This window comes from Lacerta agilis, chromosome 8 (assembly GCF_009819535.1).
Source record: "Lacerta agilis isolate rLacAgi1 chromosome 8, rLacAgi1.pri, whole genome shotgun sequence".
NCBI lineage: Eukaryota > Metazoa > Chordata > Lepidosauria > Squamata > Lacertidae > Lacerta > Lacerta agilis.
Window position 1 is genome coordinate 46,651,855 of NC_046319.1, and position 25,218 is coordinate 46,677,072.

At 41.9% G+C, this 25,218-nt stretch overlaps 1 protein-coding gene across 1 annotated transcript in view; it reads left to right on the forward strand.

The window, feature by feature from the left end:
• The window catches only part of BCO1 (beta-carotene oxygenase 1), a 29,888-nt gene extending 7,354 nt beyond the window's left edge, over nt 1-22,534 (forward strand). The window contains exons 3-11 of the mRNA XM_033157198.1: nt 2,460-2,589; nt 5,389-5,536; nt 7,375-7,522; nt 8,275-8,501; nt 9,861-10,118; nt 15,336-15,441; nt 15,663-15,757; nt 18,077-18,188; nt 21,424-22,534. Of these exons, the coding sequence (XP_033013089.1) occupies nt 2,460-2,589; nt 5,389-5,536; nt 7,375-7,522; nt 8,275-8,501; nt 9,861-10,118; nt 15,336-15,441; nt 15,663-15,757; nt 18,077-18,188; nt 21,424-21,620 (1,421 nt within the window). The 3' untranslated portion in view covers nt 21,621-22,534. The remainder of the gene's footprint in view (nt 1-2,459; nt 2,590-5,388; nt 5,537-7,374; nt 7,523-8,274; nt 8,502-9,860; nt 10,119-15,335; nt 15,442-15,662; nt 15,758-18,076; nt 18,189-21,423) is intronic.
• Nucleotides 22,535-25,218: the final 2,684 nt, after the last annotated feature.

Sequence of the window (25,218 nt, forward strand, 5' to 3'; positions counted from 1 at the left end):
ACAGGGATGTGGAACCCTTTTTGTGAGACCCCTGTCCCATCAGCCCCAGCCAGCATGGCCAAGGGGTGATGGGAGGGTCGTGAATTTCCCAGTCTTGTACAGCTCTTCAGCTGTTTGGTACTATACTGCCCATCATCCTTGACCTTGGGCCATGCTGGCTTAGGCAATTTGGAATTGCAGTCCAAAACATCTGGAGGGCACCAGGTTGGAGAAGATGGTTAAAATAATTTTCTCTGAGCTTCTGAACCCAGTTGCTGAGGTCTTAACTCTGCTCCATGATCAACAGACCTGTCCAGGGAAGCAGGTCTGCACTGGTGATTTCTTTCCTTCCTGCTTCAAACCATGAAGTATAAGCCTCTTTATGGAGGCTGGGTGTAGCACCAGGGAATGCCATGCTGCCCATAAAAAAATCTATAAGATTCACCTTCACAAGATCTGATGGGTTTCCCAAAGGTAAAAGGGCAACATGCTACATTAGCCTAGTTTCAGTGACTTAAAGTCTGCCCTTCTGCAGTTTTTTTTTTTTAGCTTCTGAAGCCAAGCACAAAAGTAGGCCACTTGTGAAACAGGTTTCACTCTTCAGCCTATTCATTATATAGTAATGAATGACCCCAATACAGGGAGTAGCAGCAGCCAAAACAAAGTGACCTTGGCTTGGTCAGGAGCAAATAGTTCACATGATCCTTTTCTCTGCCTTCCCAATTACTTCTTGTGTGAACTTTGCCACAATTCTGAACACCTGAAAAGTAACCACTCTATGCTTTCTGTTTAACACAGCACAAGCTTGAAGGGTTCGTATGTTTCCAGACAGCAGATGCTGTCTTTATTTGGGATTTCACTGTTATCATATTCTTATTCTGGTGTTTTCTTTAGTTTGTAAAAGTATTTCAGCAATTTGCATTTTTACAATGCAGCCAGTGAAGTGAAGTGAAGTTTGATTTTTCTAATCAGGGTCGTTGGCAGGCCCAGCAGATCTGGAATTGTGGTGGGTTTTCTTCCTTGTTCTGAAACAAATGCCTTTGTGTGCTTTGATTATAAAAGCTTCTAACCTTTTCTAGACCCAGTACCTTCTTATACAACCTGGATAGCTCAGTCGGTTAGAGTAGGCCGCTCCCCCTTCCAGGGGGTGGGCAGTGTTGCAGGCAGGCCACATGCTCTCCCCGTGTACAGTGGGGGGGGCAATGCCGCCCGCGTCACAGGGAGTCCCGGCCACGTCCCGCCCCCCGGCTGACCAATCCAGTCGGCCGGGGGGCGCGGCTTGCATTATTTAAACAGCCGGCCAGCCGGGGGGGGGGGGTTCTCCCTTCTTACCCCCTCCTTCGTTGGATCTCTGCCGCTGCTCCCGTTCTGCTTGCTGTAGCTTCCCGCTTCATTGCGTAAACAAGTGGTAGTTTTCTTTGTTTCTGCCTCTTTTGGGTGCTGGAGCAGCCAGTTGCCTTCGCTTGCAACTTGCAGTTAGGCATTGGTAAAACCTGGTTTATAGAGGGGAGGTTGTGGCCTTCACCTGCCCCTCCTCTTTAAGGGTATTCTGATAAAGGGATCCAGGGGTGTGTGGATCTTGTCCGAAGCCCAGGTATGGGCTAGGGCCATGCCATGACCCCATTGGGGACCCCGGGGGAGCTCTCAGTTGATGTACATCAACAGGGCTCCCCCTACTGGTGGTTGACCCTTACTAGACTACCTGCATTGCGGGCAGGAGTCAGATATAGTCAGTTCAATTCCATTGCCTAAGCCAATGCCACTCATATTCTGTAGCCAATAAAGTTGTGGCCTTAATTATCCCATTAACCTGAAATACTGGTGTCCGTGTGTTTTATTATTCAACAAATGGAGGAGGGCTCGGGGCCTTGACATGCAATGGTGCTGATGCTAAGGTTGCAGGCTCAATCCCCATATGGGACATTTGCATATTGCTGTAATTGCAGGAGGTTGGACTAGATGATTCTCAGGGTCCCATCTCCACAGCTCTATGATTGTAACCCTTGTCCTGCATCATGAGATTTGTTTTGTATTTTTCATGGCAAATATTTGGGATAGCCTATGCGATGCCTTCCAGATGTTGTTGGACTGCAATTCCTATTGGCCACACTGGCTGGGGCTGATGGGAGTTGGAGTCCAACAACATCTGACTCACCTTTAAATGTGAAGTGCATTGACTCTCTCCCCTACCACTAGCTCAAGCGCTGTTTGCAGGCTTCCCATAGGCACCTGGTTGGCCACTGTGGGGACAGGATACTGAATTCGACGGCCCTTTGGCCTGACCCAACAGGGTTCTTCTCCTGTTCTTAATATGTGGTCCCAAAATCATGCTTAGAACTATGTCTGCTGATATCAAACTAAGGTGTGCCTTGTATCAAATTCAGTTTGCGTAATGAGTGGGAAATTGGGACCATATTAATCATTCCATGTGTGGGATTACGTGTGCATATAAAGCTTTTTTTCTTTTCTTTTCTTATCAGGTGAAGTTTTCTATCGAAGTAAATACCTCCGCAGCGACACATACAATTGCAATATTGAGGCAAACAGAATCGTGGTGTCAGAATTTGGAACAATGGCTTATCCAGATCCATGTAAAAATATATTTGCCAAGTAAGCAATTTTTTTCTGTACACAATGTGATGCTCTTCCCCGCCTCCCTTTGAGGCCCAGCTCCTCAGTGCTGCTTCTCGCAGGTCCTTCAGGAGGAACCAGGGTTGCCATCTGCCCACCCCCTTGTCCCCATTCCCATTGCCTTGCATGAGTGGGAGGGCAACCATCTGCAGCACAGAGCCTCCTGTACTCAAGGAAACACCCCACAATATAATAATTATAATAATAATAATAATAATAATAATAATAATAATAATAATTTATTTATACCCCGCCCATCTGGCCGGGTCTCCCCAGCCACTCTGGGCGGCCTCCAACAAATATCAAAATACAATACAGAGTCACATATAGAACCCTGATCTTCTAGGCTCGTAGGAAGATAAGAAGCTGCCTTACTAAGACAGAACATTGGTCCCGCTAGGTCAGTAATATCTACACTGAGTGGCCACAGCTCTTTGGGGGTTTAGGCAAAGAGTCTTTCCCAGGCCTACCTGGAGATGCTGAGGATGGATCCTGGGACCTTCTTCATTGCAAAGCAGATGCCCTGCCATTGAGCTACAGCAAGCTGCAGATGGTCAACTTCACAACTCATGGAAGTTGACACTAGCTTGGTTTGCACCTAATGCTAAACTATGGCTTATTAAACTATTGCTTAACATTATGTAAAACTTTTGTTTATTAACGATGTTTACCATGGCTTAGCATTACATGTGAACCAGGCCACTGTCACAGCACAGAGTTGGCACACTCATCCCTACTTTCCCTATTCTCCTTACATATGAATATAATGCCTCCTTACAAAGTGCTGTTTTTCATATACTGGTATACACAGACACCTGCCCCTTCAGTTGACAGCGAACCACAATGAACCATTATGGGCTATTAACTTCTAGCTATAGGTTTAACGAAGGAAATTGTTGTCCAGCCACCTTAATACCTACTTGAGGACAGGATTCCTCTTCCACCTTCATTGACTCAGAGGTATCCACCTCCCTCTGCATACATAAGCAAATGCAGGAATTTGTTTAGTCAAATTAACATAATCATATCACTTGCAAACCCAACATTGGCATAAATCGGAGGGTATGTATGTATGCAATTTTGCCCAGGTCACAATGATTAAATTGTAATGCAAGCTCTGCATACCTGTCAGATACAAATACTATTTGCCACCAATCAGCTGCGTCTACACCTCCCCTCTCTACTATTCCACTTGTGCTGATCAGAGGGAAACAGTTCAACAACAAGGAAAAGGGGGCCTAGGAGGGGAGGCAGGTGGAGGAGAGGAAGTAGGTCTGGGAAGTGGCTGTGAGTTAGAGGGGGAGGCCCTTTGGGTCACATAGAACCCTTGAGCAAGAAGTTCCTGACCCCTCCCCTATCTTTGATTACAATTACATGTAACATATAAAGTAGAGTGTGGAATGTGTGGCCCTCCAGGTGATTTTGGAATCCAACTCCCATCAGCTCTAGCCATCATGGCAATGGCCAAGGGTGGGAGTTGTAGTTCAAAGCACCTGGAAAGCCAGAGGCTCCTCATCCTTGATACCAAGGGTCACTACTTAAGCTGGGAAATGTGTGTTTATGTTTCAGCATTACAAAGATACCTGGGTTACATGCATTTTGCTGATGTTAGTAGAGGAATGTGACATCCTAGCTACCCAACACTCCATTATTCAGAATTTCAGAAATTTAGTAGATACTAGCAACATGGCAGACAGGACACATAAGAGTATCTACTGGATGCTGTTCTTAGCTCAACACACCTGGTGCCATCTTTGTCAGTTTTTAGGTGCCAGGCTAATCCCTCTCTCTTTACCCAGGCCTTTGGTTAATTGATGTTGCCTCCTATGGTGGTGCTCCTTGGTCCTTGGATTAACATCTTATGTTTACAGGTAGGTAGCCGTGTTGGTCTGCCGTTGTCGAAACAAAATAAAAAATTTAAAAAATCCTTCCAGTAGCAACTTAGAGACCAACTATGTTTGTTCTTGGTATGAGCTTTCATGTGCATGCACACTTCTTCGGATACCACAAAAGCTTATACCCAGAACAAACTTAGTTGGTCTCTAAGGTGCTAATGGAAATTTTTCTGATTTATTTATTTATTTCGTCTGCGTCAGGCCAACACGGCTACCTACCTGAATCTGTTATTTATTTGTTTCCAATCATCTTCTCAGTTTGTGCTACTGGAAGGAATTTTTTTATTTTTTATTTTGTTTCATCTTATGTATATTACATTGCCAGTGTTTCTCATTTTTTTCTGGCTTTAAGTTGCTTTTATGTGTTGTATTTTTACTTTATCAAGTCGATTTGACACTTTCTAGTGTAAAAATTGTCCAATAAATAAAATATATGGCATTTAATCCACCAATCGGCCTAATTCACAAACACACCATCCCTTGAGTATTGTACAAGTGGCGCCTTGCAGGTGTGAATGACCCATCACAGGTGTCTTCCCCCAACCTGGTTCTTCAATATGATTTGGACAAACAACTGCACCATCCCTGACCATTGGCCTTGGTGGCTTGGGCTGATGGGAATCATAGTCCAAAACATCTGAGCAGCACCAGGCTGGAGCCATAGGTAGAATTTAGTTGCTGCCTGAAGTACCATTCCATTGAATGTGGTGCATTCACAAGTTCATCTGCAGATTAACACATTGTCTAACCAAATAAGGTGCATGGTGCATGCATATATACCAGACCAGTTTTTCACATTTTCTTGACACTTAAAGATGTACCCTGGTGAAGCTGATAGGAAAGATTATCACTGTGATGCAATTTCCCCTCCCCTTGACCACAGGGCATTCTGTTATTTATCCCACACAATACCTGAGTTCACAGACAACTGTCTCATCAACATAATGAAAAATGGTGATGATTACTACGCTACAAGCGAGGTTAATTTCATTAGGAAAATCAATCCTCTGACTCTGGAGACCTTGGAGAAGGTAAGCATTGGTGTCTTACGAGTAGACCTCATTAGCCCAAAGGCTAGCAAAGGAGAGCAATTGTGGAGTTGGTAAAAATGCACCTCAAATGATAAACCACTTTGCTGCAAGGAGATGATTTGACAGATACAGAGGGTATAGGTCCAAAGGAACTTGTGTAGGAGACTCCACTGTGTTGGGCCACATCTGCACTATTGTACCACTTTGACAATCATGGCCTCCCCAAAGAATCCTGGGAACTGTAGTTTGTTAAGGCTACTGATAGTTGTTAGGCGAACCCTATTCACTTCACAAAGGTATAGTTTTCAGAATTCCCTAGGAAGAGGGATCGATTGTTAAACCAATCTGAGAACAGGCAAAAGAAAGGAAGCGGGTGTCTCTCAACACAAGCTCCTTCCAGAACCAAGCTCCCAAGTCCTTTCACACAAAAATCTACTTCAGGCTTTATTCCAAGCATGCCTTTTCATTAGCCTAATTTAGGAGGGGGGAATACCTTTTAGCTGTTGCTGTTGTTAGACAAATTGAGAGTTTGAAACCCTTGCAAGTCACCCAGACATCTACCTTCTGCCCACCCCTGCTTCCAGTCTACCATTCAGTGCAATCCTATACGTGTTTGCTGAGAAGTAAAGCCAAGCACAATGTCAGTGGGACTTAATTCCCAGGACTGGATCCTTTCTCAACATTTCCTTATTCGTGTCTCATTATAGCACTCTGAAGACAACTAAACCGGGGGGGGGGGGTGCCACTTCCTGGCCAGAGCCCTGTTCTCTACATATGGATTTTCTTTTCTACACAGAGCCTATGCATCTACAAACTGTGTGTCCATATGCTCTGTGTACAAGAACTGTTCAATGCATAAATGTCGGGACTGGAGCTAGCAAACATGATTCAGCTCTGTCACTGAGTCCCAGCATTGATTATCATCATACTTAATTGTCCTCATAAATCTTACAACCTTGGCCAATGCAGATGAATCTGTCAGGCGTAGTTAGGTTTAGTGGATCCTATCACAGTGGGGTGCAGTTGTCTTTTTGCATGAATTATGCTTTGGATTAGATAAATTGAGCCTCCCATACCATCCTATAATTCAATCTTGCAGCCATCGATTTCAACTTTGGTCACTGTCAGATGGCTTGTTTATGGAGCATCCATCTTGATTCATTTGTGGGCATGTTTTATGATGCCCCACTTGGCAATTGTTGCCCCACACTTTCCAGGGCACTTTTCTATCCCTTTCATCGCTGCAAAAAGTTCATCTTTACAATAGTGAGTTTGTTGTCGGTTTGTGACTGAACCTCATGCACCAAAATAGTGACCGTCTAGAAGGAACCCTTGTGGCCCACTGCCATTTTAATCTTTTAAAGTCCCTTCAATTCTAGTACTCTTAAACTTGCAGGATCTGAATGAAGTATACGGTAATTCTGAACCAATGCTTTAGTCTGGGGTGGGCAACCTTATCTCTTCTGCATTCCCTTGGGGGTAAAATGTCTGGTGCTGTAGCTAGCATTAGATGATGCCAGAGCCCAAATTGGGTGGGCCATTCCTTCTCTCTCCCTACCCACCCCACCTTTTCCCCCTGTCCTTTCCTCTTGCATGAAATTAGACTAAAGGCCACAGGTTTAATGCCATTGTTTTAGTCTTTGTTCTACCTGGTGAATTGCCCAACAGAATCCTTGGCAAGGGTAGCAGTAGGTTCAGTGGAGGCTGGTGTTCATTAGGACTGGTAGGACAGAAAGCAAGGAGGCAAACAGTAGGTGGAGCCAAAGCCAATGTTAGTCAGAGCTAATACTGTATATTCCTCCTGAGTTCTCCTGTCTTCTTTTGCTGTCCTGCGGTAGGTTGACTACACCAAATATGTGGCCATCAATCTGTCAACGTCCCATCCCCATTATGACAGTGCAGGAAATGTTCTCAATATGGGTACCTCCATTGTGGATAAGGGGAAGACAAAATATGTTATCTTTAAGATCCCTTCTTCAGCACCAGGTAAGAGGCACAAGGAGCTGGCATCTCTGAGCTCCTTATTAATGCAAAATAAAGCAGGATCATGTGTAGAGGACACCAGGGTCACTTCCTTTCCTAACCAAAATAACAGCTTTGGAGGGGGGCATTTTAACCAGGATCATAGCAAGGGAACAACCATGTTGTATGGGTAGGTGGTCTATGAATTAAAAAATGAACACATGTGGGTGAGCAGGGTGTGGTGTGTGTGTGTTTGTGTGTGTGTGTGTGTGTGTGTGTGTGTGTGTGTAGGGGATGAAGGATGAATTTGAATCTGCCTTTTAATGGGAAACTACCTAATGGGCACTTCTCAAACCGAGCCATCCTTAAGAATTCACACTTTATTGAAGTTTGCACAGTGCAGTTCTCCAGCTGTTATGTGTACAAAAATGCATGTGCTCGACCAAGTGTGCATAAAAATGCATACTATTGTGAAAATAACATACAAAATTGAACTTAGCATTGGGGGGAAATAAGAAACTGAGAGAAACCGAAATTGACGGATTTGTTCCTTCCCTACTAAAGGGTTGTTTTCCTGGCCCCCTCCCCTCCTAAATTCATGCTCGAAAGAAAACTTCTGTAGCCGATAGAAAGCATTCAAGTCTCATTATGACAGGGGGTACGGTTGTAAGGGAAGAACTGGTGTGGCAGTTCTCTGGTTTGCAGAAGAGCTCACAGGCCCCAAAATGTTGACAACCCTTGGTGTATGTGTTCTATTTATTTTTTTATTTATTTAGCAAGCGAAAAGAGGAAAAAGAAGTCATGCCTGAAACACTTGGAAGTCATGTGTTCCATCCCCTCCCGCTCCCTGCTCCACCCGAGCTATTACCACAGCTTTGGCCTTTCGGAAAATTACATCCTCTTTATAGAGCAGCCCTTCAAACTGGATATACTCAAGTTGGCGACAGCCTACATCAGAGGGGTGAACTGGGCCTCTTGCCTCGTGTTCCATAAGGATGACAAGGTATATATATACACCTTTCCCCCACCCCCTCCTTTCTTGCTGAGTACAGCAGTAGTGAATTTTCTGTAAGTGCCTATTAGTTTTATACAGCTCCCTTACTCCGTTTGTTATTAGCATGGACATTTCTTTTGGAATGCCGCACCTCACATTAAATTGCAGGTGCCAAAGCCCATATTTTCCTGAGAACATGGCTAGCAACAATTTGCAGAGCTGTTTGCTTATGTGAGTTTTCTTGATGTGATGACTCAGAAATCAATAAACCCCTGGAAATACATTCATACAATCTTGGTTGTAACCAAACTGACATTTGGAAGTTTATTTCCTTGCATTGGGTTCCATCATTTTATTTTTAAAATTATATATCCAGAGCCGGTAACAATATAAAAAGCCCAACACTGACTAAAGCAGCCTTTCCTCATCTTGATGTTCTTCAGATGTTTTAGACCACAACTTAGGATGGAGAAGAGATTTGATTCCGTTTGCATTTTAATGGAATGCTAATTTGCACTCTGCAAACCAATACATGAACTGAAACACAATTATCCTTCAAAATGCACATATCTATGAATTTTGCAATGTGGTTCTCCAGCCCAGTAATTATTATTATTATTATTTTTTAAAAAATGCATATATTTGCAGGAAAGTGTGCAATTTAAAATGCACATTTTCATGAAAATAGCAAAAAAAAAAAAAATGCATTATACATGTTCAGAACTGCATTCAAAAATGTATATATTACCAGAAAAATCAGATATGCTGATGAGTTTTCATGAGGATTAAAATAAAAATTACAAGCTGCTGCGGATATGCAGAGAAGTGAATTTAAGATTTGGAAAAGCTGAGGTAAGCTGAAATGGACACTTTCATCCATCCCTAACTGTAGTTCCCATCAGCCCCAGCCAAGACTTGGTGTCATTGGCATTAAAATGTCAGCTTGTATTCCACTCCTCCCTTTAATCTGGCATTATTCTTCATGGGTTAAAACTCTTATTTATCCATTGAGCTCATTGGATGACCTTGGGCCTGTCACAGTCTGTCAGCCTAGCCTGCCTTACAAGGTGAGGACAGAGCAGGGAGGGGAGAACAACATACGCACCTTCAGCTTCTTGGAGGAAAGATGGGGTATGAATGTAATAAATAAATAAAAAACTATTGAGATTTATATGCTGCCTTTCAAACAGCAGTCCCAGGTTGGGTTAGAACAGCAGACAACATAAAATAAAATACAATTCCATATACAGTTTTTAAAACAAAATATCTAAAATGAATATACAGAATTTTTCAGTCTGATTCAGTAATGTGATTTCAATCTTTATGACAGCAACTTTCTTAACCAGAAGTTGTGTTGCCATTTTGTAGACCTGGATCCACCTTATTGACAAAAGGACCAAGAAACCTGTGTCTGCCAAGTTTTACACAGATGCCATGGTCCTCTTTCACCATGTGAATGCTTACGAGGAGGAGGACCATGTGGTTTTCGACATCATCTCCTATAAAGACAATAGCTTGTACCAGATGTTTTATTTGAAAAACCTGGACGGTAACTTTGAAAACAACACCAGACTCAATTCTATACCAACCTGCAAGCGATTTGTGATTCCTCTGCAGTGTGACAAGGTAATTCTAAACTGTATCTTTTGGTTCTGATTCACATAGCAATGGTGAACACAGCATCCACAAGCATAAGAACAGAGAGGGCAAGTTTTGTCAAGGCAATGCAAAACTTACATGTTGGATAGTTTGAGTAGGGACATTTCCAGACTATTGCTATTTGGGGATGGGATTCAATCGCATACAGTAAAATTCAGGTTGCAAAATCAAAGTTGTTTTGGAGTTCTTGCACAACAAATTCACATTTTATAATAAGCAAAGTGACGGGAAAATGCATCTTTGCTTGACGCATCATCTAACCTCTCTGCAAAGAAATCAGGATGAATGTTCAATAAACAGGTTATCTGGATGCAACCTTAGATAACAGTACTCTTCTATAATGTCATGTTTCCCCAGGAACAGTCTTATATAAAACTTTCTGGTGCTCCCTGCTGCTTACATGGAAACTTGCTGTAAGCTGAATTGATGGTAGCCAATAATAATAATAATAATAATAATAATAATAATAATAATAATTATTATTCTGATGAGGCCTGGGGCACTGCAGAGTAGTGACAAACCTATCCAGCCAGGCCACACCTCTGGGAGCTGGACTCCAATCCATAGCTATTTCTCTTAAAGGGGCAGCATGCCTGATTTAGTGGATAATGCTTACATTACACTTCCTCCCCAAATCATTGGTAGTTAAGACCTGACAGGGTCAGGCCAAACATTAGTCAGAGTGAGGTGACTATCTTAGGCAGCATATGCTGGGAGGTACCGGTAGTTGGTGCTCCTCAGTTATTCCTCCTGAGCTCCCTGACCATACCCTTCTGTTGGAGAAGAGAGCTGTGCACCACAAAGCTTGCCCTCCACCCCGCTTATCTCCCTCCAGGGCAGAGCAGTGCCTGGTTGCTAGTACTGAAATAGGATTCGCTGCTATATGTGGAATGGCTGCATGTGTGAACCATGCTGTCCTTTGCCTCAGGCAACAAAATGTATTGGGCCAGCTTTGAGACCTGGGCTCTGTGGGTGAATCATTGAGACGTTATGCATTTCCTTCCACAATCTCCAGCTGGCCCAGCTTGTTTTCTGGGTCAGCCAAAAGAAAACACAGTCAGAAGCACATTGCCTTCTGAATGACCTGGGCACAACCCAGGTAAGCCAAATAATGAAATTAATTCTTTGCATTATTTACTTATACTGCACAATGTGTTTGTATAATTCTGGCATCCAATGTTTTGGCTGATCTATGCAGAAATTACACATATATACACGCCCATCAGCCCAACTTGGGAGAATATCCTTTCCCCATGCAGTCTCTGTTGCCTGGCTTTCTCTCCCACAAAATCCTAACTCCACTCTTTCCCACTCCCTCCTGCCCCAGGTCCCACTTCCCAGGTCTCAACACCATAAGCACCAAACTAGGAACATAATATCCATGACATTCATAACTGCATGAACTGTTTTTTTAAAAGTGAATTGCAGGTGCAGGGAGGGGTGGATCAAGAAGGGAAGTGAGTGCCTCACCATCACTGGAGCCGGATCCATTGGGGTTAATGGGACATTGCCCTTCTAATTTCAGACTACCCTCAGCCAACCCCTATATGCCTGCCTTCTTACTTGTGCACAGCCCAGTGGGCAACACTTCCTAGCAGCTTACTCTCAGTGGTGCCCCTTGTAGAATTCAGCAGAGAGGAGGATGGGGACAAAACTAGAAATAGTTGGCTCTGCCTTTCATTGGCTCTGGCTCCTCCTGCTTCCTTGCCTGTTGATCTACCTGTCCCAATGGGCAACAGTCATCACTGCACCTCACTGCATGTTCAGAGGCTGACCGGATTTTTAGTTCAACCTTACTCTAACATTAGCAATGGGACAATGTCTGCCACAGTGCTTAAGGGCAGCAGCCTAGTTGAGAAGGAGCAAAATGTGACCCACATATCTCCATCTCCCAATGGAGGCAGATGGCTGGAAGAAGGGGCCTCTGGAAGGATAGATGGAGTCTGTCGCCACTTTCCTCCACCACTCAGCATCCACCACCTGAGGCAGCCGCCTTGTCCTGTTTAACAGGGCTGGTCCATTGTGCCACATTTTCTTTCAAAGTCACATCCATACCATACATTTAAAGCACATTATTCCCCCCCCCCCAATCCTGACAACTGTAGTTTGTTAAAAATGCTGGAAATTGTAGCTCCATGAGGGGTAGACTACAGTTCCCAGGTTTCTTTGGGGGAAGCCATTGCTTTCAGTGTTATAGTATGGATGTGACCCTTCCCTACTTTGCTTGAGAATTACATTTTCTGCACACTGCAACTAAATACACCAGAAAACAGATTTATTTTAAAAAACATGAGTTTAAGTGAACGCAATGTGAGGTATGTTCATGAAAGAACTGCCCGTTATTTCTAAATTGTTTATTATGAATCAGATCCCATTTGTATAGGAATGAGGAGGGGGAATAAGATCACGTTTTGGTTAATTCTAAGGTAACTTGAAATGTATTTCTTCATGTTTCAGAAGAGTGGGAGGTGGGGCACGCATGGGATGGGATGGGATGGGAGTGGCTTGTGTGTCATACATAACAAATGCACATGTGTCTGTTTATGTATATGTATATGCGCTGGGGAACCTCAGTGGGCTGTGGCAACCAAGGGCAACTGCAACATCTATTACATGTGCCTGTGCAGCTGAATAGCAAAGTAAATACTGATGATGTAATACTACATAGCATTTATTATAGTACTTGAGGGAGTGCAAAACACTTCACCAAAATTTATCAGCATTTATTATCGCCAGGATCAAACTGCATGTTGCGTGGCAGTTGCAAGACCGGAATGCCCTGCAATTTTGTGTTTCTTAAAAAGTATCTGCAGGCAGGGGTTGATTGGATTGAGGTGGGAGTAGAGAAGTCTAACCCTTTGCCTCTGAGCTGGTTTCCCGTATTAAAATCGCCTCCCACTGAAGCTGTACACAAACGTGTACGTTTTCCTCTATGCAGCTAGTACCAATTTCATCAGAACATAGGGAGCTGTCCTATTCAGTATAAATCAGGCCAATGAACCATCTAGCTCAGTTCTGTCTACACTGGCTGACAGCCTCTCTCCAGGGTTTCAGTTGCGAGACGTTTCCAGCCTACCAGGAGATGTCGGGGATTGAACCTGGGACCTTCTGTATACAAAGCTGACGCCTTACTCCTGAGCTACATTTCCTCTTTCAAGCAAGAGGAGGGATCATATTAGGGCTGAAGTGGGAGGACAGAGATTTAGACCAGGAGTGGCAAACCTGTAGTCCTCAGGCCACACCCAGGCCCCTGCGAGTTGTTTTGTGTGGCTCCCAAGACCCAATTGCAGAGCTCCAAAATACTATGCAATGTAGCTTTCAAAACACCCCTGTAAAGTCAACCAGCATTATTATCAAATTGTAGATGGAGGGGTATAAGAGATGATGGTGCAGTTTGGTAATTTTAGACTCAGGGTTTAATGGCCTTATTGCACCTCACTTTAGATGTAGATAAAGCATCTGCCTTACACACAACAAGTTCCAGGTCAATCCGAAGAATCTCCAGGCAGTGTTGGGAATGTCCCCTTTCTGAAACCCTGGTGAGGCACTGCCAGTTTAGATGTCTAGATGGGCCTGACATCATATAAGACAGCTTTGTTTGTTTCTATTCTGCTTTCTTTAAAATGTACTAAGCCACCCAAGCTGGGTTTTGGGACCCTCATGCTCTTTCTACTGAGTGGAGCCCTGGATTTCCCCCCACCTCCCACCCCAATGGCACCACTGAGGTCACTGAGTGAGTTCACAGCTGCAGTGAGGTTTGCCCTGGGGACTTCCCAGTTCACAGTCTTAACTGCCAGCTCTCTTGTGACATAAACATGATTTCCAACAGGGAAGTGCTACCTGTGTCAAGAATCCCATCGCATTTGAAGCAGCCCTGAAACTGCCTTGTCTTTACATTGTTGTTTTGTAGGGATAACTCATTCTGCCCATCAACCTGTCTGACAAGTTTTGGCCTGCCACACTGCAGAATGGCTGAGAGAGTGTTCCTTGCTACGCCTTTGAAACAGGGTTATACTAATGCTGTGAAAACACAGCTCTGTACTAATAACTGAGATTGCACCAGTTGTTTCCCTCGATATTTTTCTTCCTTCCTGATCTGTAAAGAATGAAAGGCATGGGGCGGGGGCGGGGTTGGCAAAAGTGAACTGTTTTTAGTATTTTCCCTTAAAAAGCTGCATAGCAAATCTCAATGCCTTCAAATCTTTTATACTATGGCAAGTGGATCCTGCAGCACATTGTCTTAATGTATTATCATCTCTCAATAAGTATGCTCCTGTTTAGGGTGCTGGCTAGCCAGCCAGGGCCCTCCCTCCTGCAAGCCATTCCATCCCCATCCCAGACCCAGTTTCATCATCATCACTATTATTATTATTATTATTATTATTATTATTATTATTATTATTATTTGTTAGTCACTTATCTTGCCTAGGACAACCTAAAGCAACTTAAAACCAACCAACCAACTAGATAATAAACCCCACATAGGTACTTTAAAACCAAAGAGGAAAGATAAATACATTAAAAACACCCCACCCACTTGAATAATTAAAGGCCAGATGTCTGGTTATAGAGGAAGAGCTTTGCTTTGCACCTAAAGATCTATAGTAATGGTGTCAGGCAAGCATCTCTGGAAAGAGCATTCCACAAATGGGGAGCCACTACCGAAAAGGCCCTTTCTCATGTTGCCACTCCCAGGACCTCTTGTGGAGGGGGCACATGAAGAAGGACTTCAGATTATGAGTGCAGGATTCAGGTCAGTTTATATTCTTTTTCAGGTGACACTCAGCATTCCAGGATTACTGTGCATGCTTAGTCCTCATTGGGTTAACTAAAAATAACCCACCTCTGTGTTCGAAATTGGCATCGTTGCAGCCAAGTTGCTTCTCATCCATTGATTCATAATTTTGTGAGCTGTTTTATACTATGAAATACACCCTAGTGCAAATTTTACATTTAGTTTAGCGGTAGAGCAGCTGCTTTGCATGCAGAAGGTCCTTAATTTTATCCTCAGCATCTCCAGGTAAAGCTGGAAGAAACCCTGGTCTGAAATCCTGGAGAGATGCTGCCAGTCAGTGCGTGAGCTAGATGGACCAATGGTCTGACTCTGCAGAAAGCAGATTCCTTGGTTCCTGTGTATTCATTTGGCACTGGAAATGCAACCTTTGCACTATGTCTTTCTTTCAGGAGGCAGAAGTAGGCTCGAATTTGGTCCAGCTCCCATCCACCACTGCAACTGCAGTGAAGGAAAAAGATGGAAGCATCTACTGTCAGCCTGAAGTACTATATGAAGGTGAGAGGCCATTGTTTAGGCAGTGTGGAGGGAGACACAATGCATCTTCTAACTGTCATAATTTCTGTTCAGGGATCTATAAAATACGACTGTGCTTGAAAATATTCCACCACCTACCTTGTGGAACTATAGCCTCTTTAAATATATTTACCCCTATATCAGCAGTGATTCTGTTTTCCTCTTGTTGTTTATGAGTACAAATTGTTCTACTTCCCTTGCAGGAATAGAGCTGCCTCGCATCAATTATGACTACAATGGCAAAAAGTACAGATATATCTATGCCACACAGGTTAAATGGAGTCCAGTTCCCACACAGGTATGCTGTCTAAAAGCACACTTCCTCTTATAACATGTCATTGTGCAATGCCAATAAACATTATACTGACTTTATTATTAGAAACACAAAATCTGTTTAAAGCCAAGGCTACCTTTCCTCTGACCTACAACTTCGCAAGAGACTCCGATTGCCAGTTGCAGGCCAGAGAGCTAAGTACAAACAGAGAAGTGTTTGAAATAAGCTGCCTAAGGAGGAGGTGGCATCTCCTTCCTTTCAGGTTCTCCACAGAAGTGCTTTAGATTCAAGGTGGGGAACCTGTGCCCCTTCAGATTTTGGAGTCCAGCTCCCATCAGCCCCAGAAAGCATGGCCATTGGTCAGGGATGATGAGAGCTGTACTCCAAAAACATGGTCCCCCACCCTTGCTTTAGATGCTTCACTGAATCACGTCCGTTTCTATTGTCCGTGGCCTATTTTCTTTCTCTTATAATTGATGATGCCACCTAACACAATTATATGCATAGATCACAGCTTTAGCAACAACCAAAGGGCTGTGAATTAAATTTGCTTGACATGCATGTTTTGTTAACCCTTAATTAAGGCTGTTGCTTCTTCCTGAGTTAAGGTCAAGGAGGACAAAAGGGTGAAAATAGAGCTGAGAAGAGACTTCCTTATTCAGCAGCAAATCTGACCCAGAGTTCAAAAGTTTTCTAAGTTGTTTTGGCAACTTTGGAAAGTTGCATGAAATGTGACTTTCATTCTATATTTATTGATCAAGGCAGAGATACGGAAGTGGGACCATGAAGTAATATCCATATGTCTGGACCATATCCTGTATTCTAGACTCCATTTTAGGGTTGCCATATTTCAAAAAGTACAAAGTAGGACACCCCCCAAAATTGTTGAGCTTTTTTAGACAAACCCCAAAGTTGTTTAACTTTTTTTTTTAAAAAAATGCAATTTTTCAATTGACTTGCCTAAGATCTAGGATGAAGCACTGCCTTTTGGAAATTCCTCCCAAACATCAATTCTGCCTTTGAAATCCCAGTAATGTCTGGGATAATCCAGATATATGGCAGCCCTACTCTGTCTACATATAACATCTAGGGATGGGCAAATCTGTCAATTTCAATTTCTCTGTTTCCCATTTTTCCAATCTTAAATTCAGTTCCCTACATTTCTAACTCAATTTTCAATTGTGTGTGTATTTTTAAAGTTCTATTGAAAATTCATCAGCATTTTAGTTCAAATTTTGTCTCATTGACATGTTATATGCAATTTTGCCTTAATAAAAATAATACACACATTTTGGGATAGCAGTTTCCCCAAATATAATGGATTTTTGTATGTAATATATGCAATTTCATGCATATATTTTTTTGCATTTTTGTAAACATTACTTGGCTTGAGAACTGCACTGAAAAATTCAGAAAAGTGCAAACTCTGAAGGATGCTTATGTTTCAGTTTGTGCATTGCTTCAGGAAGTGCAAATTAGGTAGGTTCACTTTTGAATGTGAATCTGAATCAATCTCAATATTTCTACACATAAAAAATAATAATGGGGATGTTGGACAGAAAAGTTAAATGAGTATGTTGTTTGATTATTTCTTACAATCATAATTTTAATCTCACCTTTCAGGATATAAATTTTTCCAAGGTGACTCACAATGAAATATTAAAACAATAATAAATATATTTAAAGAAACTATATAAATTTATTTACTACAGTGGTACCTCTGGTTACGAACTGGATCTGTTCCGGAGCCCCGTTCGTAACCCATGACGTCCGTATCATGCGGTGTCACATCTGCGCATGCGCGTGACGTCATTTGACGCGTCTGCGCATGCACAAACCGCCGAACCCGGAAGTAACACATTCCGTTACTTCCGGGTTACCGCGGTGCGTAACCCGAACGTATGCATCCTGCAGCGTATGTAACACGAGATATGGCTGTACTTGTATATACCCCATTTCTGCTCAGGGTGGGTCACAGTTTAAAATCACGACTTATAGACACAATATGAAATAAAAATCACGACTTATAGACACAATATGAAATAAAAATGGGAAAAAGAAAGAGCAAAAGAAAGAGCAAAATACATGAGCTGGGAGGGGAGGAACAAAATGGTAGTAGGTTCCAGCCAGGTCAACTGAGAAGTCGTTGCTGTCTCGAGTCTCCCTCCGTTGTCCCCGGACACGCTGAAGGGGGTGGAGATTTGCTGCAGCACCCCTCCCTCTGAATCAGGCAGTTGGAATGGGGATTAATTTTATTTTGGGGAGGCATGCAAATCTAAATCAGGAAAATATTTGAAGAATTCTATCGTAAGAATGCATTTCCCCTCTTCTTTGTTCACCTAGGTAGTTAAAGTTGACACTCTGACGAAGACGGCACTTCATTGGGAGGAAGAACATTGCTGGCCAGCTGAACCAATCTTTGTTCCTAGTCCTAATGCCAAAGAAGAAGATGATGGTAAATGACATAATAGTTCTAATGAGGGAAAGTGTGAAGATCTGCTAAGGTTAAGACCCATTTTAAAGGGAATGTGATTTCATTAGTCGCAAAAACCAATATTTTTATTTAAAGTCTTTCTCTTTCACAAAAAGAACAGGCTTTAAGAAGCTGCTTTTACCAAGAATGGAGGCAAACAGTTCTTTAAAAAGGGATTTGAAAGCAGTATAATACAGGCCTTGTTTACCTTGCTGTGATGTAGATGCTCATTTATTATCCTGCTGCTGTCTCTGGTCAAACAAGTTTGGGAGGCTTTGGAAGCATTACGGAAACCTGCAAAACCAGTGACTAAACAGCCAGCTTTCTCTCTCCCTTTCTCTCTCTCTGGTTTTGTTTACAGGTAGGTAGCCGTGTTGGTCTGCCATAGTCAAAACAAAATAAAATAAAAAATTCCTTCCAGTAGCACCTTAGAGACCAACTAAGTTTGTTCTTGGCATGAACTTTCGTGTGCATGCACACATCTTCAGATACACTGAAACAGAAGTCACCAGACCCTTAAATATAGTGAGGGAGTGGGGAGGGGTTTTGTTGTGGGAGAAGAAACTGCTCAAATTCTGCTGGAATCACAAATGCATACATACATCATTTTATCTGTATGCTGCCTTTTTATAGTTAAGACCATGCTCAAGGCAGCTTACAACATGAAAAAAGAATTATTACAAACATAACAAAGGTAGTCATAAACAATAAATAAAACACATCAAAAAGTACACAACCAAACTGAAATGATTTCCACATAAATCCTAAGATCAAAAAATAAAGATACAAAAAAAAAAATCAATAACAGCAACAACCTCCTGCCAAACAAGAAAACCCTAAACAAAACCCCAACTCAAGAGCCAGTCAGATTTATTTGTTAAAATATGTTGGTCGTAATGCCAAAAGTACAAACTGCGTTAAGGTATAAGTGCAGGTAGACCTGGTATTCAGAGACATGTTGCTTCTGATCCTGGAGGCAGTATATAACCAACATGATGAGTAGCCACCAACTCTTAGGTGCAGGAGAGGGAATCTATCTTCCAGTCTTGCAAGTCAGTGAGTGTCCAGAAACTCAGGCAGAGGGATTTAGCTGATATTCTTTCAAATAGGAAGCGTTGAATTTATGAGCAGTTACCCAAAGCTTGTACTGTACTAAGTTCTCCAAACGGAGAACTGGATTTTTAATGACTAGATTGGCACATGTCATCCTTCCATAACAGCCCCTAAACCTTGTTTGTATCACCAGTGGAAATTTCTCAACAATGCAACTCACTTATCCACTGACAATGCACAACTCGGAACAAAGCTAAGCTACATTTCGCCTTGACAGGCACAGAGGCGTGTACAATGGATCTTTCATGCAGCCTATTGGAATGGCTTATCATCAAAGGGCCCGTCTTAAACTGTGTAATAGAGTCCTGGAGATTAAGGCTGTTTTGTCTGAGCTAAACAGCAGAGTCAGCAAACACAACAGCAGTTGTTTCATCACACTCTACCAGTTCTGTTTTGGAAGAACTGCAGATAGGAGCAAGACATAAATATATGCTATAAGTAACTAAGGCTGTTAACTAATTGAATATATTTTAATTGACAATATCTGCCTTTTAAGTTATACAGTACTGTATATTGATTTAACTGATTACATGTAAATGTTTGGAAACCAATGAAACCTCAACATAGGAGCTTTTTGATGTATTTGATGGAGATGTGAGAACATCCAGTTTAATAAACAAAAGTTCCTGCTCAAGATTATAAGGAAAAGTCATAGTTAACAGTTTCTCTACCTATTTCAGTAACTTAAGTTTTCAAGCAAAATACTGCAGGTGATTCTTGGAAGCTTATCAGGGTGAACAATCCCTGGAATATGCTGGAATGTGGAAGGGGTTCTTTGCCAGACAAAGTTCCCCTGAAGCTAGAGAGTTTGAAAACCACTACAGTAACACATTAACAACAACAACAACAACGTGTGCCATTTAACTTTGCATGGGTTCAAATCTCCTAAGTAATATTATAAAGTATTATTATTATTATTATTATTATTATTATTATTAATTCAATTTCTTTCCTACCCTTCACCATAATGTCCCAGGATGCAACTCTTTGGATTGAAACTTTGCAGACTTGTCAATGACTCACTTAGTCCATGGCATGTTGGCTAATGTAGTCTGAAAACAAGTCTTTATAATCTGGGCTACATTCCTGTTTAAGTGAGTGCTTCAGCATTTGCACACATGTTGAGAAACCATTCCAAGAAGCTGCATGGAACCATTATATACTTGTCGTAATGCTGATTTAATTGGGAATCTTGACATCTACACATTGTGGCTTTTGACACATGTCACTTTCCTTTGTCAACTGTCCCCATTGCATTTATTTATCACGTGTGCCCTGTGCATCTTTCAAGAAGCTCAGGGTGATGTACTTGGCTTTCTCCTATTTTATCAACATAATAACAGCTCTGTGATATGTTAGGCTAAGGGACAACAAAAATAATACATAGGATTTAATTTTTATAATCTTCATAGTTTATAGCAACACAACAAACACAGCTATAACAGAAAAAGAAGCTGCTTTATACCACTTGCCCATCTCCCTCAGGGTTTTCTACTGTGACTGGCAGCAGATCTCCAGGGTCTCAGGAAAAGAGGGGTCTTCTCAGTCACCTGCTCTCTTTTTAACTGGAGATACCAGAAGCTGAACATACAGGCTTTTGCATCCAAAGCAGGTGTTCTACTACTGAGCTATGGCCTCTCCAGTTTCTTTATTTGGGGAGTGGGGGAGTATGTTTTTATTGTAATTTTTTAATACTGAAATCATACATGCAGCTACATATAAGAAAAACAAAGAAGAGGGTATCAGTGAAGAAAACAATGCAGGGCCTATAAAATCATATCAAAGAAGCATTTGCATTCCAAAGTGTTACATTAGGTACTCCGTTAAAGTGACCGTTCAGATTTTTCCATCAAATAACAGTTAGCTTGTTTCCAGTTAATTCTTTAGCTTTTTAAGTGGGCAGCAGGCTATTTCTTCCATACAGCAACAGTGCTTTCTTTTTCATTGCAGTTTAGTGGGAAAATATTAACTCACTGTGCCATGGCAAGCTCCAAAAGTTAAGCATAAATTGATACCCATTCCATGCCCCCAACTGCCCCATCTTCTTAAAAAAAGCCATATTTCAGGAAAATCTGTTTTAGCATATATTCTGTTGCAACTTTAGGTATCATCTTGTCATCCATCGTAACGTCAGATCCCCAGAAGCTACCTTTCCTGCTGATACTGGATGCCAAAACGTTCAAGGAAATAGCTCGGGCCATGGTCAAGACAGATCTGCACCTGGACTTACATGGCCTCTTCATACCTGAGAAAGATTTGAAAATGGAGCCTGAGGCAGATTTGGACAATGAACACGAATAAAATAGACTGTTTCATGTTATAATCCAAACATTAAGTCTTGCTGCACACTGCTGAAAAAATTGCTGTGATACTCCAGTCCTCAGCACATGTACCTGTGTATTTACCTGCAATGCTGGACTAATGGCCTGGTTCTTGGCATATGGTGCAAGCTGTCTGCAGTATTTTCTGGGTGCTTTTGCCAAGCTTTGTAAGATATCTGTGCAATGAACATACGACTTAGTTGCTTGAACAAAATGTGTTTACAATGTGGTGTGTGCAACATGAATCACACTTTCTAAAGTTTGAAATCTTCAAGGATTGTGTTCAGCACATAATTAGAAGAAGAAAACCCTCGGTAATCTGAGTCAGAAATTCTGGTGTTTAATCGCAATTCATTTGAGATTCATTGTCAGCTGATTACTTTGGTGCTTCATTTCCTAAATTCAACGACCAAAGTGAAATGTCAAGTTAAGGTGCTAAAAGATTTCTTGACCTGGCATTCTGTATTATTTCAAAAGAAGGCAAGGCTCATCCTTCCTGTGTGGAAAAATGTTTAAATCCAGAATGCTTTTATATTATTTTTAATTATATTGTAATTATATTTAAAGCAAGCCTTTTCCCTTTGAATCCTTCAGATGTACTTATTTTTAGATCTTTTCTTTAGGAACTTCTATGCAAGTTCAGTGGGCTCACTGTCCTTACTGTCTTACAAGTAAATTATGCTTTGCTATTTCAGCAGAAGTGAAATTGTGCTCGTATATTTTTTCTGTTTAAGAGAAATATAACCAAACTAAGACTAAGCACTGTATCCGAAGAACCTAACAATTAATAGTGACAAAAGTAAATTTACATGCCGCAGACAGAAATACTTCTCTCATATGGTATTCCCTAAGGTATATTAAGCAAAATATTGTAATAAAATAAAGATAACCTTAGCTAAACATACTGTTCTGAAGCCAAGGGCAAAAGAAACCAGAACATGATTTGACTTCAACTTTAAATATGTCTGATTTTAAAAAGTAAAGGTCCTAATAGGTAAGTATTGCCACGAATGCTTAACAAACGCCATCTTCTGTCATTTTGCGAGCTGCAAAATACTCATGCAGAAGTCTTACTTCTGAATACATATAAAGAGCATTGCACTATTAATCTCAGATCCCCCTCCACCCCCAACTGCACCCCACCCCCTGGCATGTCTTTTGGTTATTATTTTCAAATTGTTGTTGTTCAGTCGTGTCCGACTCTTCGTGACCCCATGGACCAGAGCACGCCAGGCACGCCTATCCTTCACTGCCTCTCGTAGTTTGGCTATTTTCAAATAGCCAAACATAAATAGCATTTTCCTAGTTGTTCTGCAACAAACCCAGTTCAACCACTGCCTTTTCTTTCGAAGCTCATTTAACTCTGCACCTCTTAAAGAAAATGAGCTGCTGGGAAAACTATCCACCCATTCTGTAAAAGGGTGTGTTGTTCTGTGGGCTTTATTTATTTACTTCATGAAATTTATACACTCTGAAAAACCTCAAAGCGATTTACAAAAGAGAGAGAGAGAGAAATTCACAACCATACTTCAAAACATACAAAAGTTAAATTACTAAAGCACCTTAAAATTACCTCTACTTTCTAAGCATCTGGATATGCTTGTTTTAGCAGGTTCCTGAAAGAGTAGCAGTGAAGACGCCTACTTGATCTCGATAGGCAGGGAGAACACTAAACAATCGAGTTCTTGCAAAGACAGAATAGGTGTTATGTGGCATCTGTAGTAGTGTCAGTTTCACCGACTGAAGTGGTCAAGTGGGCACATGTGGGATAAGGCAATCTCGTCGGTAAACTGGTCCCAAGTTGTCAAGGGCTTTATATGCTAATAGTGGCACCTGGAACTTGGCATAGCAGCAAATCAATAGCCAGTGAAGATCTCTGAGCACAAATGTTAGGGGCTGACAAGGCCTCGTTCCTGTCAGCATTCTGCACTAACTGCAGAAGTGAGAGGGAAGCCCCACATAGAACGCAGTGCAGTAATCCAGTATTGAAGTAGCCAGTTGGCAAGGCTTTCAACAGCTGTCCACTATAAGGGCGACCCCAAATGAGTGGCAAAGGAGGCAGCCATTTTTAAAGGCGGTAAGCCATTTTGAAACCCCCCCCCCCCCAATTCAGAAAGCACCTCAGAATACAGTTTTCTGTGGGAAGCAATATGGGGACTATTCTGATTCCCACCCACCCCCTCAACCAGAATTTTACCTCACGCCCCTGAAATGTAACCAAAACAAAACAGCCAATTTCAAGGTGGGTGAAAGAGTAGAGAAATATCCTTTGCCTCTTTGTTCCGGCCCTCCTTACAGCTCAATCCAATGCATGTTTACTTGGAAGTACCGGTAAATTTCACCATAATCAATGTACTTGGTCCTTCAAAAGGATGCATTCTTAAGCACTATACAAGATCCAGCCCTTTAGAATAGCATTCTGCCACCATAGCAGTTGACTTGTCTGTGATCCTTTGAAATTATAGACATTAATTCAATAACTCACTGCCCATTTTCTATAGCAAGTAAAGTGATAGCCATAAAGCTTGGAAAACGGGAGGGACACATAGCCCTCACCTCTTCCTGTTCTCATTTGAAAACCACCATTTTGTGGCAGGGTCGTTGCCATTCTTACATTTTGACCCTCTCCTTCCTCCAGGTTCGATCCCCCGGCATCTCCAGGAAGAGCTAGCGGAGACCCCCATCTGAAATCCTGCAGAGCCACAGCTACGCAATGTAGAAAGTACTGAGTATATCTGGCAGTTTCTTATGTTCCCATACAGCCTCTGGAAGGCAGATAAGGTTCCTCCTACTGTTATTAAATCATTATCCCAGTACTGCATACACAAAAATGCATACAGTTGCAATTTAAACCAGCTTTCCTCAACATGGCACTCACCAGGTGTTTTGGACTATGGCTCCTAAACCATTCCATAGGAGTAGCGTGCCAATTTTTAAAAATAAAACCACATTGCCTGTATAATAACAAATGAATCTTCAATCTGGAAAGGAGGATGATTCAGATACTGTATTCTAACTGGGTGGCCATTCATGGACAGAAATCAAACCCAATTCTGTCTTAACAAGGAACTTGGCATGGTGCAAGGAGATTACAGCCCAGGTGCCATTGCATTATTCTGTCTCATGCTAGCTTAACTTTCACTTTGGCTCCACCTAGAATTTGATAAATGTCTTTGGAGCTGAAGAATGTTTCAGACCAGAGGTGATTTGGGAAATCACCATAATGTATATAAACACAGTGAGCTGTCAGAACCATTGAAATTAAGTTAAATATTGCACAGTTCATGCTTCATTTGTTCTGATTAACTCCAGGGGGCATGGTATATTTACCTAGGGAATTTCTGGGGGGAAGCTAAAACCCCAGGTATGTTCAATAGAAACCAACATGTTTATTTTAGACTGTTAGCAACCGAGGACAGTTTGCATAATCCTTCAATGCTTTTTTAAAAAATTAAAATTCCACGTGACAAAGGTAAAGGTCTGTGCAAGTGTTCCCCCGACCCACAGAGTCCCAGTTTCAGTGCTCAGCCTTAACAATTGTTAAGCTTGTGGTAGCATCACAGCTTGAGCTTGTTTGA